Source organism: Eubalaena glacialis, chromosome 3 (genome assembly GCF_028564815.1).
Source record: "Eubalaena glacialis isolate mEubGla1 chromosome 3, mEubGla1.1.hap2.+ XY, whole genome shotgun sequence".
In the NCBI taxonomy this organism is placed as follows: Eukaryota; Metazoa; Chordata; class Mammalia; order Artiodactyla; family Balaenidae; genus Eubalaena; species Eubalaena glacialis.
Window position 1 is genome coordinate 77377783 of NC_083718.1, and position 16727 is coordinate 77394509.

The 16727-nt window shown below is 53.5% G+C and overlaps 1 protein-coding gene across 3 annotated transcripts; it reads left to right on the top strand.

The window, feature by feature from the left end:
* The first annotated feature begins 8782 nt into the window (after nt 1-8782).
* Nucleotides 8783-15975, top strand: IGSF8 (immunoglobulin superfamily member 8). Of its 3 annotated transcripts, none has more exons than XM_061183228.1 (7): nt 8783-9033; nt 12144-12521; nt 13225-13686; nt 14025-14432; nt 14648-15061; nt 15411-15541; nt 15693-15975. In XM_061183228.1, exons 1-6 carry the CDS (start codon nt 8982-8984, stop codon nt 15524-15526), a joined length of 1830 nt encoding a protein of 609 aa, XP_061039211.1. In that variant the 5' UTR covers nt 8783-8981; the 3' UTR covers nt 15527-15541; nt 15693-15975. The 3 variants fall into 3 exon arrangements, with proteins under 3 accessions (XP_061039211.1, XP_061039210.1, XP_061039209.1); XM_061183227.1 differs by having other exon boundaries at nt 15725-15974; XM_061183226.1 differs by having other exon boundaries at nt 15411-15975.
* Nucleotides 15976-16727: the final 752 nt, after the last annotated feature.

A 16727-nucleotide genomic window follows, 5' to 3' on the forward strand; every position in this document is an offset into this window, starting at 1 on the left:
TCTCCCCACAGGGGTGATAATAGCACTAACGTCACGAGGTGCTGGGAGGATTAAATGAGATCATGTTACACACCTGGCACAGGTGAGAATATGTCAACAGCCCCATCTGTGAATGTGCCTCTCTGAGAAAAATGTCTCCATGGTTGTGACTGTAAAGTGTGACATCTCAGCCAGATTATCCACTCCTTTAGGGCACAGCGTGGGTCTTATTATCTTTAAGGACTCAGGACACCTCAGTGCCTTGTATATATTTCATCTTAGGGGAAGTGAGTTAAATAAGCCTGGGAAACATAGGCCTGGTGTCTGATGTATGCCCACCCCTGGTGGTACAGGGAGGGCGAGTTGGCTGGTGATGGCATAGTGACAACAGAGCCCCATGATCACTACCGCCCGCTTCACTCACATCTCTGCAACCCCAGGCTCCCTCCCTTATGGCTGATGAGGCTGGCCCAAGACTCATGGAAAGGCCGCCTTCCTCCTTTCTCTGCTCACCCCACCGCAGGCATCAGCCTCGGTGCTGGGTAAGCCTGGGTGGAGTTTTTATGGACCAGATCGGGAGCGTACAGGAGAGCTCTCCACTCCCGATGATATATCCCTCCTCTGCCGCATGTGGGTGTGCTGTGTGTCTGTGCATCGCTCTGTTGGGGGTGTGACGTCTTTCTGTATGAAGCTTCTCTGTGTTATTGTAGGTACGTGCGTGTGCTACTGTGTGACGCGCCTCTGCCTGAGGTTTGCTCTCCTCCCCCAGTTTTCCCAGTTACATAAGCATCTGAGGGGCTACTCAGGCCTGGGCAATGGGCTCCCCCTGCTGGCAGCCTCTGGAACTCACAGCCTGGGGAGGGGCACGTGCAAGAGCGGGTCTCCCAGGGCCTCATTCCCACTGGAGAGGCCAGCCCAGCCCTCAACGGCTGCCTGCCCTCGGCTCCCTCCCAGCCCCAAGCCCTAGGGTGTTCTCTGCTCCCTGAGTGTCCCTCTCATGACCCTTATTCTGGGGGTTGGTTATTACTTGCTTATGGTACAACTCTCTGGCACGACTGTTATGTTCCCTGAAGGAAACATTTCTGCCTGTTTACCACTGCATCTCCAGTGCCCTGCATGAGGTGTGGTCCAATCGGTATTTTTGTGTGTGAGTGTGTGCTTCCACAGCATGTCCAATTTTTGGAAAAATTTTTATTGGAGTATAATTGATTTAAAATGTTGTGTTAGTTTCTGCTGCACAGCAAAGTGAATCAGTTATACACATACATATATCTACTCTTTCTTAGATTCTTTTCCCATATAGGTCATTACAGAGTATTGAGTAGCGTTCCCTGTGCTATACAGTAGGTCCTCATTAGTCATCTATTTCCAGTCGGTATTTGTTCAATGAAAAGGTCATAGGGTGAAGAGGCTTGGGAAGAGAGACAGTGGGGTGAGGGAAGATTTGGGGTGTTGGGGACAGATAGGCCTGAGCTCATCATACCTTGGCCACTTAAAAGCTGTGTGGCCTTGGGCAAAATGCTTAACCCCTCTGAACCTCAAGTTTCTCATCTGTTAAATGACACCATCTGGCACAATATGCTGTAAAGACTGGAAGTAATGTCCAAAAAGGCCTTATTGTACAGGCATCTGTGAAATTGAACAAAGGAAATCTAAATCAAAATGGAGTCAGGAAGCCATGAAAGGAGGTCTCTCATGCACTCATTGCTCACCACAGCTTACAGATCCCAGCAGGAAGAAGGAAGGCTTCCTTTTGACCCAGCGACAAGCTGCCCATCACTTGCAGCCAATAAAAATTCCCTGCCATGGCCTGCCCTCCTCTCCTCCCATTTCTTCCTAAAACCTAGTAAAACTTGACCTTCCCTTTGTCTCCTTGGACTTGCCTGTGGTTCACCATAGTTTGCTTGTCCCGAATTGCAATTCCTGTGCTATTCACGGATAAACTTATTTTGGTTAGCTTAAGACCTTGTTGTTTCTTTTTTTTTTAATTTTTATTTATTTATTTATTTATTTATGGCTGTGTTGGGTCTTCGTTTCTGTGCGAGGGCTTTCTCTAGTTGCGGCAAGCGGGGGCCACTCTTCATCGCGGTGCGCGGGCCTCTCACTATTGCGGCCTCTCTTGTTGCGGAGCACAGGCTCCAGACGCGCAGGCTCAGTAGTTGTGGCTCATGGGCCCAGCTGCTCTGCGGCATGTGGGATCTTCTCAGACCAGGGCTCGAACCTGCGTCCCCTGCATTAGCAGGCAGATTCTCAACCACTGCACCACCAGGGAAGCCCTCATTTTTATTTTGTTTTATTTTTTAACATCTTTATTGGAGTATAATTGCTTTGCAATGGTGTGTTAGTTTCTGCTTTATAACAAAGTGAATCAGCTATACATATACATATATCCCCATATCTCCTCCCTCTTGCGTCTGCCTCCCACCCTCCCTATCCCACCCCTCTAGGTGGTCACAAAGCACCGAGCTGATCTCCCTGTGCTGCGTGGCTGCTTCCCACTAGCTATCTATTTTACATTTGGTAGTATATATAGGTCCATGCCACTCTCTCACTTCGTCCCAGCTTACACTTCCCCCTCCCATGTCCTCAAGTCCATTCTCTACGTCTGCGTCTTTATTCCTGTCCTGCCCCTAGGTTCTTCATAACAATTTTTTTTTTTTTTAGATTCCATATATATGTGTTAGCATACGGTATTTGTTTTTCTCTTTCTGACTTACTTCACTCTGTATGACAGACTCTAGGTCCATCCACCTCACTACAAATAACTCAATTTCGTTTCTTTTTATAGCTGAGTAATATTCCATTGTATATACGTGCCACATCTTTTTTATCCATTCATCTGTCGATGGACACTTAGGTTGCTTCCATGTCCTGGTTATTGTAAATACTGTTTCATCTTTAAGGGTGACATTTCATGACAACCATTAAGGGATCCGAAGGAGATGAACCCCCTGGAACTGCATCCCCTCCGCTCCTCTGAGATGTCTTCTTCTTTGCAGTTCACAAGCCTCCTCTCAGATTCGAGCTCCCTCTTTTTGGTTGAGTTCTCTGACTTTATTCAGGATCTGTTTTCCTGAAGGCATTGTCCTTTTGGTGAATACGTGTTTGTTTTTCTGAACTTCTAAGTTAACATTATGGGGTCCCATAAACACTCTCAGGATGGCCCTTCCTTTGGGACCCTGGCCGCATTCTGTGTTTAAAAACTATGGTCCCTCCTCATTTGCATTTTTAATGACATGGACTGACCTAACCAAAGATAATTTAGAACTTCAATGGCCATTATGGCGAAGCTTCAATCTCCCCAAATTTGTTTCTCTCAGAACTAAACTTGAGGACCACAACTCTAAAAGACAACAAATTGAATGGGTACCTATTTCAGTTGACATCTTGAGGCTTTACAAAAAAACCTTTCTAAATTGACAGAGGTGAATAAACCATTACAAGAAGATTAAAACGCATTGGAAGCCTCTTCATCCTCTTCCCCTACTGCACGTACTCCACCTCCTTTGTACCCACCACATCCTCTTTCCAACCCTCCCAGTGAATTTCCCTTTTTCTCCAAACCTCTCCCTCCTTTCTCTTCATCCGAACCTCTTAGAACCTGCTCCTTTAAATTCAGTCCCTCTGAGGATCCTATTGCTAAGCCCCTAATTTCCTATGTCCTCTAGACTAAGGCCAAACTAAAAGCCATAGTCAAGGATTTTCCTAGAGCTACTGAAGATCCTTATAGATTTTGCAGAGGCATTTAATACAGTTACCCAGACTTACCAGTCAGGTTCCTCAGATTTATACCAGCTGGTTCACATGCTTGTTGGCAAAGGCCAAGCCCAACATTGAATGAAAACAGCTAATTGGGATAATCCTGAAAAATCTCTAGAACGGCAAATGAGAGACCTACCCCCTGCCTTGTTATAGGATCAGGCTCGGCAGTTGCTAAATGACTTCACCTGGAAATCCCCAAATCCTGTTAACTGGAATAAGATTCAGGCTTACACTCAGAAACCCAGTGAACCTGTGCGCGACTATTTCAGTCAACGCCAAATGTTTTTGAGATTTCTGGTCTCCCTCTGGATGTCCAATCCAATTGGGTAGGTTTCAAATCTATGTTCATCAATGGGCTAAACCAGGACTTTTCTCTCTTGGTTAAGAGAACCAGAATAGAATGGGAAACCATGTCCATTGCAGACTTAGTTTGGCAAACTAATTAGCCTGCACCCTAGATGATTATACTAAGAAAAAGACCATTAAAATCCTTAATCTCTAGCTTCAGCAGATGGAGACCTTTAAGCAAAATCCCCCCGGCCCGTTGTTACTGTAAGAAGTCAGGACACTGAAAAAAAGACTGCTATAAAGTAAATGGTCCAGGAGTCTTCAGTCACCCAACCAATCTTTCCAATGTCCTTCCACATCCCAATGATGGGACTCTGAGGAATCACAGGGGCTTTCCCCAACCCTTCTCCAGGCTGGGAATGACTTTCCACTGGAGCTACTATTAAACAGCCCCTGCTTCAGAATACTAAAATGATTCATATAGTGGGGCTGTCTGATAAACTTCAACAAGTCAAGAGAAAAAAACCATTGCATCAAAAATGCTTAGTGCCCTTTGAACAAGAGTGAACAGACTGGTGATGACAAAGTGAGGGAGCAGGTTGACACACTGTTTAAAGTGTTGCATATCGTGAATTTTAACACCAGTGTGCAGACTTTAATGTTGCTTTCCCAAGTCATGAATTCTCAGCAGATGATATCAGACCAATATTATGCAGCATTGCATAGGAAGATGCTGGATCCAGGGATGATGTTTATTCCTAAAATACAACCCAGAAAAATCTGTCCTCACTTCTTCTAGGCACTTTACATTGCCTGATGGACCATTTGAGGCTTGGCAAATGGATTTCATACAGCTTCCCCCACCTCACGGGCGTAAATATGTCTCGGCAACGATTTGCATGTTTTCTTTCTGGACTGAAGCTTTTCCATGTAGACAGGTTACTGACTCCTCCGTGGCTAAGAACCTATTGGAAAAGATCATTCCTACCTGAGGGAACCGCCTCCAAACTTTATAGTGATAGGGGAACCCACTTTACTGGTCAAGTGTGACAAGAAGTCTGTGCCATATGGCCAGTTCTACAACATTTTCACTGCAGTTATCATGCCCAGTCTCCAGGACTAGTCAAATGTACCAATGGCATCATCAAAACCCAACAGGAAAAATCTGTAGAGACCCTTCAAATACCCTGGCCAAAAGCATTGCCATTGGTCCTTCTGAACCTTAGGGTCACTCCTTTCGGAACCCACAAACTATGCTTAACCATATATTAGAACAATCTTTCCATGGCATGCTCCCAGGACATGAAGACCTTAAGCACCATACCTTACAACCTGGAGAGTTGTCTATTGGAAAAGACATCTCCAGAAAGACTCTCTTCAACCCCATTGGAAAGGTCACTATCAGGTACTGTTAACCAACCCTTGTGCCACGAAACTCCAAGGAATAGGCTCTTGGATCCATATGTCATATCTAAAGAAAGCACCAAACCCTGACTGGACCTACACCCCAACTGGTTACCTAAAAGTAAAGATTTCCAAGAATTGAAACATACAGTAGCTTAAGGAAACAGCTTTCCCATGATGACCGGCCTGTATATCTTTTCCCTACTGTTACTTCTTGCCTTATCTTCTCCCTCTCTTTCTTGGAAAGACAATGCTCTTACCCATATTTCCTAATCCATTGCCAAAGGGGGAAACCTTCTGACTGTTGAATATGTTACCAGAAACCTCGATATGTCCACGACAGTGGTGACCCTCTGGTATTAAGTCTGCTTGATGTAACGAAATAACCCCTCTCTTTGCAGGCTTTAGGGACAAAATCCACAGAACAGAATGGTTTCTTCTTAAATATTCCCCAAACATCATTGACTCTTGGTTCTAAAGGACCAACTGGTAAATTCCAATTAGTGGCACTGTTAATAAGTCTTATGTGCACCACCTGGCTTCAGCCTTGTCTGTGGCAAATGAAACTCTCAATGAGCCTATGAATGTTTGGACAGCTGGTAAATGGGAGGCCAGTGTTTATTGGGATATTTAACCATCCCTGTTAATATCTATAATAAATCTGAAGTTTCCCACTGATCTTCCCCATTAAATCTTCCTAAGCATCTTAAATGGGAACTACCTGGGGCATACATGACTCCGGGCTTGCCTCCATAGCGAGAGGCTTTCCCCCTTAGGTCAAAGTGCCAATGAGACTATGAACATAAATCTCTCCCTAACATTAGAAGAGCTAGCTGATTCTGCAGCCTAACAATGATCACTTGATTCCTTGGCTAAAGTAGTTGTAGGCAATCAATAGCCTTGATTTTGAACAAGGTGGCATTAGCATATACCACCTGTTGCATGTGGGTAAACGCCTCTGGAGAAGTAGGAACTCAATTATACAAGATCAGGGAACAAGTGCACTTGCTATTTGTTCAGTTGACTACTTTAGGATCATGATTTAAAGCCATCATACAAACAAAGTCGTATTACTTTTAATTTGCTTTGTATAATCTTAAATTTTTGCACCTGTTGCCTGCCCAACCTCTGCAGAAACTATGCACCAAACAGAATGTTGACTCAACACGATGCTTTCAAGGAAAGAGTTTGATCAAAAGAGGAAAATGTGAAAATGAACAAAGGAAACCTAAATCAAAATGGAGTCAGGAAGCCATGAAGAGAGGGCTCTCACACACATATCACTCACTGCAGCTTACAGATCACAGCAGGAAGAAGGGTTTCCTTCTGACTCAGCAACAACAAGCTGCTCACCAGTTGCAGCTAACGAAAAAGAAAACTGCCACAGCCCTGTCCAGTTTCCTCCTAAAACCTAATGAAAGCTGACCTTCCCTTTGTCTCCTCCGACATGCCTATGGTTCACCAGTTTGTTTCTCTCAAATTGTAATTCCTCTGCTATTCCTGAATAAACTCATTTTGGCTAGCTTAAGACCTTGTTATTTTTAAGATCAACACGTCCCATAACTGCATCTATGATGATGATGATGATGATGATGATGATGATGATGATGATGATGATGTTTGGCAACATCTCTCATCTCTCAAGCATCAGGAAGGCATCATGTTCACTCCACTCCCAAATAAAGGGAGAGTGGCTTTCCTCCAAAAGCTTCCCTATACATTTCAGTTTTCACACAGCTCAATCTGGCCTGTGGATGAATTTAGATGGAATGAATCTGGAGATATCAGGCTGTGGATATGACAAAGTAGGAGGAAAAAGGCACCCTGCTGCCCTGTTCCTGGGCCAGAAGTGGAAGTATTGAGAGGGGAGGTTTGGACCTCTGATTCCCTCAACTGTTCCCAGCATTCCGTCTCAGAATTTCTCCAGTCTCTCCAGGGTTCCTGAAGGTGGCTTCAACTGAGCACCTCCTCTGATCTAGCCACTGTGCCAGGCTCTGGGAAGACAAAGTCAAGGAATGTCTGGTCTGGCCTGTGTCACTTCCCCTCTCTGGGCCTCCATTTTCTCCTCTGTAAAAGGGAGTGAGGAGTGAGTGGGAGGGTTGGGGGAATGAGTGGGGACTGATGGAAGTTTGAGGATGAAGGTGCTAGATGAGCTCTGGGGTCACCTCCTACAGATGGCCACTTTGACAGCCTTAGCTTTGCAGACCTGGCTGTCCCTTTTCCTGGTTCTGGCTCCACCCTTCCAGCTCCTCCCCACTCCCCACATTCTCCATAGTTGAGAAAGAAACAGAGTGCCTAGGAAAGATGACTTTTCCTGTCTCCGACCTCCAGGGCACGCCCCACCCCTCCCAGTGCAGAGTGTTGTCCATTTCTCCTCACTGGAACTAGAGACTCCTTCACCTAAACCCAGGTTCACCCTTTCCTTAGGTCCGAACTAAACCTCTTAGCAAAGAGTTTAAATAATTTATCCCCCGGCCCCATCTCCTATTTAGTGTATTCTGTGCCAAGCACCTTCTGTACATTATCTCAATTAACGTCACAAAAATCCTTTGGGATGGATGTCATCCACCTCAATTTGCCAACAAGAAAACAGGTTGGAGGAGGTTAAGCAAGTTGACCAGGATCGCCAACCAGGAAGTGACAGCATCCAAACGGCCCAGCCTCCTAACTCACTTCTTCTGGTTCTGCCCCAAGGGGGTGGCAAACAGGTCTCCAGTGACCTTGCAGAGCCGTGAAGCGCCCTTCAGACCAGATCCTCCTCATTCCTTAACTCCTAGATCCCGCCCTTTCCCAATTCAGCAGGGTTTGCGGCGAGGCCTAGAGGCCCAGAGCAAATGGCTGGATTCAAAGTGAGAAGCCACAGTCACCTCGCCTACCCCAGGGCCTCTGCACCCAACTCTCAGGGAAAAGCCGGAAGGTGCAGGGTACCTGTGCACTCTGCGGCGCTGCCGGGGATTTGGCCAAGACCAGGTGCAGCCCGCCCCCGGACCGGGGTCGGGGCGGAGACAGGGCTGAGGGGGGCGGGCCTGGGTGGGGGTCGGGGCGGAGCCGGGTACCGAAGAGGGGGCGTGGCTAGGGCTGGAGTCCGGGCGGAGCCTGGAACAGGGGCGGGGGGAGCTGGGGCCGAGGTCCAGGACCCCGTTGGGGCACACCCGGGGACCTGAGCGGGGCCAAGGTCTGGAGGGGTCAGGGCGGAGTTGGGGACCGGAGTGGGGCCGGGGCCGGGGCCGGGGCCGGGAGCCCAGGGCGGGGGCGGGGGCGGGGGCGGGGCCCGGGTAAGGCGGGGCGGGAATGGTCTTCCGAGTTGCCAAGGCGGGAGGGAAAGCAGTAGGAGGAGGAGAGGAGGGGAGGAGGGAGGAGGGCAGAGGGAAGAGGGCAGAGGGAAGAGGGCGGTGACTTGGCAGCTCCAGCTTCGCTCAGCTTCGCTCCGCGCACCCACGCCTCGCTGCTCCGCTTCGTGCCCCCCACCCGGGCATGCGCCCCCCGAACCCCCGGCCACCCAGAGCCCGCGCCGCCCCCCAGAGCCTTCGCAGAGCCGGCTGCGCAGGATGGGCGCCCTCGGTCCCAAGCCGCCGCCGCCGCTGCTGCTGTTAATCCTGGGTAAGCCCGGCCCCCGGCTCCGGCTCCCAGCTCCGCCCGGCAGGTGCCTGCCACCTGGTGACCAGCCCTGCCCGCCTCCCCAGCATTTCGGAGCCCCTCGCACCCCCTTCTCCGTCAGGGGCTCCCCCAGCCTCCCCGGGCCTGGCACCCAGCTGCTCTCTGTGGCCGCGCTCCGAGCCAGTCTTGGAGTGGACGGGGAGTGGGGTAGCGGTGAAGGCTCCCAGTTCTAGGCCCCGGACTGGGGCACAGTGACGACCCACCGAGGTGTCGCCCCCAGGAACCGCCAGGCCCCACTTCTCAGCCGGCACACTCAGGTCCTGAGGTCGCTGCGCCCAAATGCTGCGACTCCTCTCTGCCTCACTCAGCTTCAGGCCCAGCCTTGGGTGCTCGCCCTGCGTGGGCAGTGTCTGTCCATTTTTATAATTGCCCGAGTTGGCTGGAGGCCCAGGGTCCGGTTCTGCCCACAATCTTTGAAGTACGTCTCCCCTAATTGCACACCCCCCCACCCCCGTTCATCATCTGAAGTTGGAGGCAGTTCCATCTCCATCCTGGGCTGCATCTTTCCCCCACTTTCCCTCTCCCAGATAGCAGCACTTGGCTCTGTAGCCTCCCACTGGTTGTCACACCCCCTTAGTCCCAGCTTCCCTGCCTCAGGAGAAACCAGGCTCCATGGAGACTGATGCTGAGATCTCCAAGCACCCTGTATCTGTTGTGGTGGGTGTTCATGGTGGGATGTTCTGGGCCACCGCTGCATGGATGCATGAGGACAGTGACAGTGGAAATGTTTTGGGCGTGAATGGGAGGGTTCCCTGTAGGGATGGTCTGGGGAGGAGTATGGGATCGAGGCAGTGAGACTGCCTGTACAGATGTTCAGGAGAATGAAACCCTTGAAATAAGAATACAGGGTGGTGAGGGGGTGGCTTTGGTGCCAGGATTTGGAGCTGCCATAGTTAAGGCAGAGGCTGACGTAGCCCCAGCCGCCTGTTTCTAGACCAGAGCTCCATCGCAGTGCCAAGGAGCCTCCCTGTGCTGCACAGGTCCCTGGGCCCTGTGGGACTAGAATGAGTCCTCTCCTTGGGGCCCTGGGTGGGAGGCAGGAGGATATACAGAGGAAGGAGCTGTGAGGCCTGGCAGCCTAGTACTTGGCCCGTTTTCCCCAGTGGGCAGCGTGGAGCAGAGAGGAGCCCAGGGTAAAGGTGGTGCAAAGAGACAGAAAAGCTTGCCGAGATCTGAGCGCCCTGGGTGTAGGCGCTTACTTTCATTTTGAAGATGAGGAAAATGAAGTCACTTGCCCCAGAGAACATATCTAGTGAGTGTTGGGGCTTGGATTTGAAACCACTCCCATCTGACTCCAAAGCAGGTCTCTTTGCTCTCCTTTCCCTCTCCGCTAACACAGAGGAGGGGACCTGGCTGGGGAGAGAGCTGCCTGGCAGCTGGTTTCCCAAGGCGGTGGGGGTGACTTTCCCATGGGGATCTCCAAGCATCAGCAGTTGTGGAGCCAGGAAGATGGGAGGGGGCCCTCCTGAGCAGAGTCTGCCCGGAGCCCAGGGAAGGTGTCAGCTCGCTTGTCTCCGCCATCACTGATTATGAAACATCCTCGGGCAGAGCCCTTCTGAGACACAGGCTCACTCACTGTCAGGGTGGAAGCTCTTAGCTCTCTGCCAGTGTAGAAACTGAGGCCTGGGAGTGGAAGGGGCTGGTCCAAACGGTACAGCTGGGGATGGGGATGGGGATGGGGCTGGAAGCTGACCTCCTGATCCCAGCCTGTGCTCTAACCGAGCAACCACAAGTTTTCCCTGTGACTCAGCCACAGGAAGAAGGGAAAGGTAAGGGTAGTGCTTCTGGAGGAGCTGGAGGACAATTTGACTACAGATTAGGTGTTTTCCTCCAGCCCCTGAAGAAAGGTGACGGTTATGCCCCTGGGAGTGACATTCTGGTTGGTGAGGTCAGTGCCTTCAGGCCTCTCCTTGGAGTTCCCCATCGCCTCTCTGGCTTTGTCCCTCTGCAGGGGCGTGTGGAAGCTAGCCAAGGATAGCAGGAACTTGGCCAAGACATTATACTTCTTGTACCTTAACTTTCTCATCTGTAAAATGGAGGCAGAGGGCTGACCCAGCCCTTCTTCCATTCTGAGGTTCTGTGATCTGGGGCTGTGGAAGGATGGAAGGAGAGAAGGAAGAAGCTGAGCCTTCCAAGGCCACCAGGAGTATCTGCGAGGGCAGGGTAGGGGTGAGGGTGGGGTGAAGAAGAGTTTTGGCCTCTCTGAGAAAGATGGGAAGGGGCAGCTGGGGGGTTATTGCCTCCCTACTGAAAGGGAGCGGGATGTAAATAAATGCACACCATATGCAAATGAAGGCTTCTGTTAGGGAGTTGGAGGGGGTGGGGTGAGAGTTGTTTGTCAGCTGGGCCTGCCCCGGGAGATTGGCAGGCACTGGTGGGGGAGGGGAGCTTCTGCCCCCAGAGGCCAGGGCAGAGGCTGGCTCTTGCCCCCTGAGCCTCAGCTGCCTCGGCAGCCCTGTGGGGCAGAGAAGCAGTGAGCTCATGGCACAGCTGGAGTGGGGAGGGATTGTGTGGTGAGAACTGACTGGGCCTGTGCCCTGTCCTGCTCGAGCCACTGGCTCCATTGTCTGGAGTCCCCTGGTCCAGGTGACACAGCTGAGCGAACCAGCCCTTCTGATCAAGATTTTGCCAGCTCCCTTCAAACAAAGGAGGGGGACATATGGTCTCAGGATCCCTTAGCTAGAAGGCTCAACAGGCATAAACGTGGGGAAACGGGGTGGAGGGGGAATTAAGGCACAGCCAGAATCAGGAATGGTTAGATCAGGAAGCAGATACACTCCTTTCTGACCTTAGGTGCTCTGCTTCTGACCTGCCAGTAATGGGATGTTTCTGGGTTCTGAGGCAAACCTGGCTCTATACCACTACCTCCTTGAGACCCAGGTGTCTTACCTCCCAGCATCCTTTGCCTGTTCTCGGAACAGGGCCCAAGTGTATACCAACTTTCCTCAGGTTTCCTTTCCTTTCACAAGCAGAGGTCAAGAGTGATGTGGGGGTGGGGGGGGGGATGCAGTAGGGACCCAGGCATCCCTAACTTCTCCTGTCCTTCCCTATAGGAGTCGGGTGCTGTGCCCGGGAGGTGCTAGTCCCTGAGGGGCCCCTGTATCGCGTGGCTGGCACAGCCATCTCCATCTCCTGCAATGTCACTGGCTACGAGGGCCCTGCCCAGCAGGACTTCGAGTGGTTCCTGTACAGGCCTGAGGCCCCAGAGGCTGCCCTGGGCATTGTCAGTACCAGGGATACCCGATTCTCCTATGCTGTCTTTGGGCCCCGAGTGGCAGCTGGTGAGGTACAGGTACAGCGTCTGCAGGGTGATGCCGTGGTGCTCAAGATTGCCCGCCTGCAGGCCCAGGATGCTGGCATTTACGAGTGCTACACACCCTCCACGGATGCCCAGTACCTGGGCAGCTACAGCGGCAAAGTGGAACTGAGAGGTACTGGGCCCTGGGTTGGGGTCAGGGCCGTGCCCTCCCAAAAGGCAGAAAGTCAGGGCCAGCAGGGACCTAAGAGGAACCTGAGGCCCAACGAAGTTAAGTGACTTGCATGAAGTTACCCAACAAGTTAGTGGCTGGCCTGAGACTCTAACCCAGAACTCTTCATTCCAGTCTGTCCACTGCTCTTATTCTGTCAAGCTACTTCCTGGGAGAGGTGAAGTGTCCTTAAGCTGTCCAGCCCCTTTCCATTCCCTGATAGGGGAGGGGAGCCTGATAGGGTGAACAGACTCCATTCCTGGAGATTCCAGGATCCAGATCTGGGGGAGCGGGGGTGGCGGGGGAAATAGAGGCAGGGTAGGAGGAGTGAGACCACATGACAGTCTTGCTCTCTTAAGTTTCTTTGTCTTCTGAGAAGGAAGACAGAGCCACTCTTCTGAGTATTTCAAACAGGGGTCAGTCTCAAACATAAGGGTGAGGAGGCAATGGGCTGGTTCTATGAAATTCAACAAGTATTGAGTGCCTGTTGTGTGCCCAGCACTGTGCTTGGCACCATTGGGTTACAGAAGGAATAATACAGCATGAAGTCTCTGCCTTCTAGGAGCTCACAGTCTATTTAGGGAAATAGGTTGTAGGTAGGAAGCAGTACCAAGGGTTAGTTACTGTACAGCTCCCAGCCCTCCCTCACTCCAGCTGTTCTCTCCAGTTCTTCCAGATATGCTGCAGGTGTCTGCTACCCCCCCAGGGCCCCGGGGCCGTCAGGCCCCGACTTCACCCCCTCGCCTGATGGTGCACGAGGGGCAGGAGCTGGCACTGGGCTGCCTGGCACGGACGAGCACCCAGAAGCACACACACCTGGCCGTGTCCTTTGGGCGAGCTGTGCCCGAGGTGCCAGTGGGGCGAGCAACTCTGCAGGAAGTGGTGGGACTCCGGCCCGACCTGGCCGTGGAGGCAGGAGCTCCCTATGCTGAGCGGCTGGCGGCAGGGGAGCTGCGGCTGGGCAAGGAGGGGACTGAGCGCTACCGCATGGTGGTGGGGGGCGCCCAGGCGGACGACGCGGGCACCTACCACTGCACTGCTGCTGAGTGGATTCAGGATCCCGATGGCAGCTGGGCCCAGATCGCGGAGAAGAGGGCTGTCCTGGCCCACGTGGACGTGCAGACACTGTGTGAGTGCCATGCGTCCCACGGCGCCAGCTGGGAGCCTTGGTATCTCAGTAGGCACCATGGCCACCATGGGCAGTAGGTGGCCATTGTCTGACTCCAGGGAGCCCGCCTTCCCTAGAGTGAAGTCCCATTAGTATCGCTTCCTGTTAGCATCTGTACCCATGACGGGCTTTCTCTGCTCAGAAATTGGGTGTGGGGATGGGAGGACCATGGCTGAGGGGTGAGAGCCAGGCCCCTCGGTGGCGGAGAGGGTGGCCTCGAAGTTGCTGCTATCAAGGAAGGACAGGCGCTCTGTGCCCTCTCCTGCCTCCCTGACACCCCTTCCCCTCCTGTGTTTCAGCCAGCCAGCTGGCAGTGACAGTGGGGCCTGGTGAACGTCGGATCGGCCCAGGGGAGCCCTTGGAGCTGCTGTGCAATGTGTCAGGGGCCCTGCCCCCACCTGGCCGTCATGCTGCGTACTCCGTGGGCTGGGAGATGGCACCTGCAGGGGCCCCTGGGCCCGGCCGCCTGGTTGCCCAGCTGGACACGGAGGGTGTGGGCAGCCTGGGCCCTGGCTACGAGGGCCGGCACATTGCCATGGAGAAGGTGGCTTCCAGAACCTACCGGCTACGGCTGGAGGCTGCCCGGCCTGGGGATGCGGGCACCTACCGCTGCCTCGCCAAGGCCTATGTCCGAGGGTCTGGGGCCCGGCTTCGGGAAGCCGCCAGTGCCCGCTCCCGGCCCCTCCCCGTGCACGTGCGTGAGGAAGGTGAGAGGGGGCGGGTTGGCCCTGGACGGGATACGGGGTCTGCAGAACCTTTCCCTTCTGTTTCTGTGCCTCTCTCCCTCTCCATCGGCTGCCTCCGTGTCTCAGTCTCACACTCCTAAGATTGTGGGAACACCCGGAGTTTCTGGGGTGTTGCTTAGACAGCAGTCCTAACCCCATGCCCCCTGACCTTTCACCTTCTGACCTTTGTTCTGCAGGTGTGGTGCTGGAGGCTGTGGCCTGGCTAGTGGGAGGCACAGTGTACCGCGGGGAGACGGCCTCCCTGCTCTGCAACATCTCTGTGCGGGGCGGCCCCCCCGGGCTGCGGCTGGCTGCCAGCTGGTGGGTGGAGCGGCCGGAGGAGGGGGAGCTGAGCTCTGCCCCTGCCCAGCTGGTGGGTGGCGTGGGCCAGGACGGTGTGGCAGAGCTGGGGGTCCGGCCCGGAGGCGGCCCTATCAGCGTGGAGCTGGTGGGGCCCCGAAGCCATCGGCTGAGACTCCACGGCTTGGGGCCCGAGGACGAAGGCGTGTACCACTGTGCCCCCAGCGCCTGGGTGCAGCACGCTGACTACAGCTGGTACCAGGCGGGCAGTGCCCGCTCGGGGCCTGTCACGGTCTACCCGTACACTCATGGTGAGTGGTGCCTCCCCCCAGCCCCCCTCACCCCCATGCTCTTGTTCTCCCTTTTGCCTCTGATCCTCCTGCTAGTGGTCCCTCTGGTTCCCCTTTCTCTTCCTCTTCGCTTCGCACGGAAAGTCTGAAAGTCCAGCTTTCAGCCCTTCAGTGCCCGGCTGCCCCGGTGTCCTGGTGGTAGGGGCTGGCTTGAGCGCAGAGAGGGCGGGGAGCAGGCGGGGGAAAGCTGTGTGTGAACGGGAGGAAGTGGTGTGGACAGCCTGACCGAGAAGGTACTGGCACACGGGTGGGAACGTGGGTGGAGGGCAGCGACACCCCAGGCTGAACACAGCCATCCTTTCTCGCCCAGCCCTGGACACCCTGTTTGTGCCCCTGCTGGTGGGCGCAGGGGTTGCCCTAGCCATCGGAGCCACCATCCTGGGCTCCATCACCTGCTGCTTCATGAAGAGGCTGCGGAAACGGTGATCCCTCACACCCCAGGTGAGGGGCAAGGACCCCCAGCCCCAGCCCCGTCTTCCCTAGTCCTGAGATGAGCACCTCCCTCCCTGGTCCCAGCTGGAGAAGGAGCAGCCCCTCTCAGCCCCTCTCAGCTCTGCGGGCCAGGGCCAGGAGGAAGTCACACTCTCCTTAGCCCCCTCCACGTGCGCTCTCCCGTTCCTGCAGGTGTGACTATCTTCCAACCCAGCCGCAAGCCCGCCTCTGGTGTCTGAATACCCTCTCCCTCTGCCTGCCCTTCCTTTAATTTATTTGACCTACTCCCACCCAGAGTGGGGGACACGGCCTCCATGCCCCACTCCTTCCTTCCCAAGCTCCTCCCTCTGGCCTTCTGTTCATGATCTCATACATAGCCCAAAGGGAGGCCGTTCCCTGTCCTAGAATTAGTTTTTCTAAAATGTGAATAAACTTGTTTTATAAAATCCAGGGCTGGCTGTGTCTTCCCTGCTATGAGGCTCTAAGAGGCAGGGGCGCGTGGCAGGTGGGCTACTGGGGGCTGACAGCCTCTTCTGGACGACCCGCGCCTCTCTTCCCCCCACAAACACCATCTGGCCTCCGTGGGCCGTGCCACACACCCCAGGAGGGGAAACCTGGGTCCCATCTGCTGTCTGAGCTGTCAGTGCAGAGCCAGTTCCTGTTGGGATTCCTCCTTGGGGTGGGGAGAGAGAAAGGGGGATGAGTTCCAGCTGAGCACGGCCTCTGCCCCTAGACTTCTCCTAGGTTGCAGGGCAGGGGCTTCCAGGGCCCGGTGCCCTTTTCTGAGTCCCCACGCTATTCCGCAGTCTCATTCTCTTGGTCAGGCTAATCTTGGACCTGACTCCTCCCCCCAGGCCCTGGGGCCTCAGCCTTTCTCCTCCTGATCTTCATTATTCTGCCTGACAGCAGCAGAATGGAAGGCCCAGAACACAGCCACCTGGGCGGACAGGGACACCAGCAGTCAGAGGGGCCCCTGCGTACACCCGCCCCCACCGCCTGCGCGCATGCCCCCTTGCCTCACCCGTCCTCCCGTGCCCCCGGGGCTCCCTGAATTTGTCTCTGCCTAAGGATTCTCGGATCCTAGAATTCTTAGCTGCACTGCACCTCAAGAGGCACACAGTCTACCTCTTTCAACTCAGTTATTTAAACATTTATTGAGCATTACCAGTTTACCAAGTGTTGTTTTTACATATAG

What these genes read in the sequence shown, in the direction of transcription:
- IGSF8 (XM_061183226.1), top strand. Translation starts at nt 8,982, where the DNA reads ATGGGCGCCCTCGGTCCCAAGCCGCCGCCGCCGCTGCTGCTGTTAATC. An exon ending in GCTGCTGCTGTTAATCCTGG is followed by an intron (nt 9,034 to 12,143) that starts GTAAGCCCGGCC and finishes CCTTCCCTATAG; the next exon opens with GAGTCGGGTGCTGTGCCCGG. An exon ending in CGTGCACGTGCGTGAGGAAG is followed by an intron (nt 14,433 to 14,647) that starts GTGAGAGGGGGC and finishes TTTGTTCTGCAG; the next exon opens with GTGTGGTGCTGGAGGCTGTG.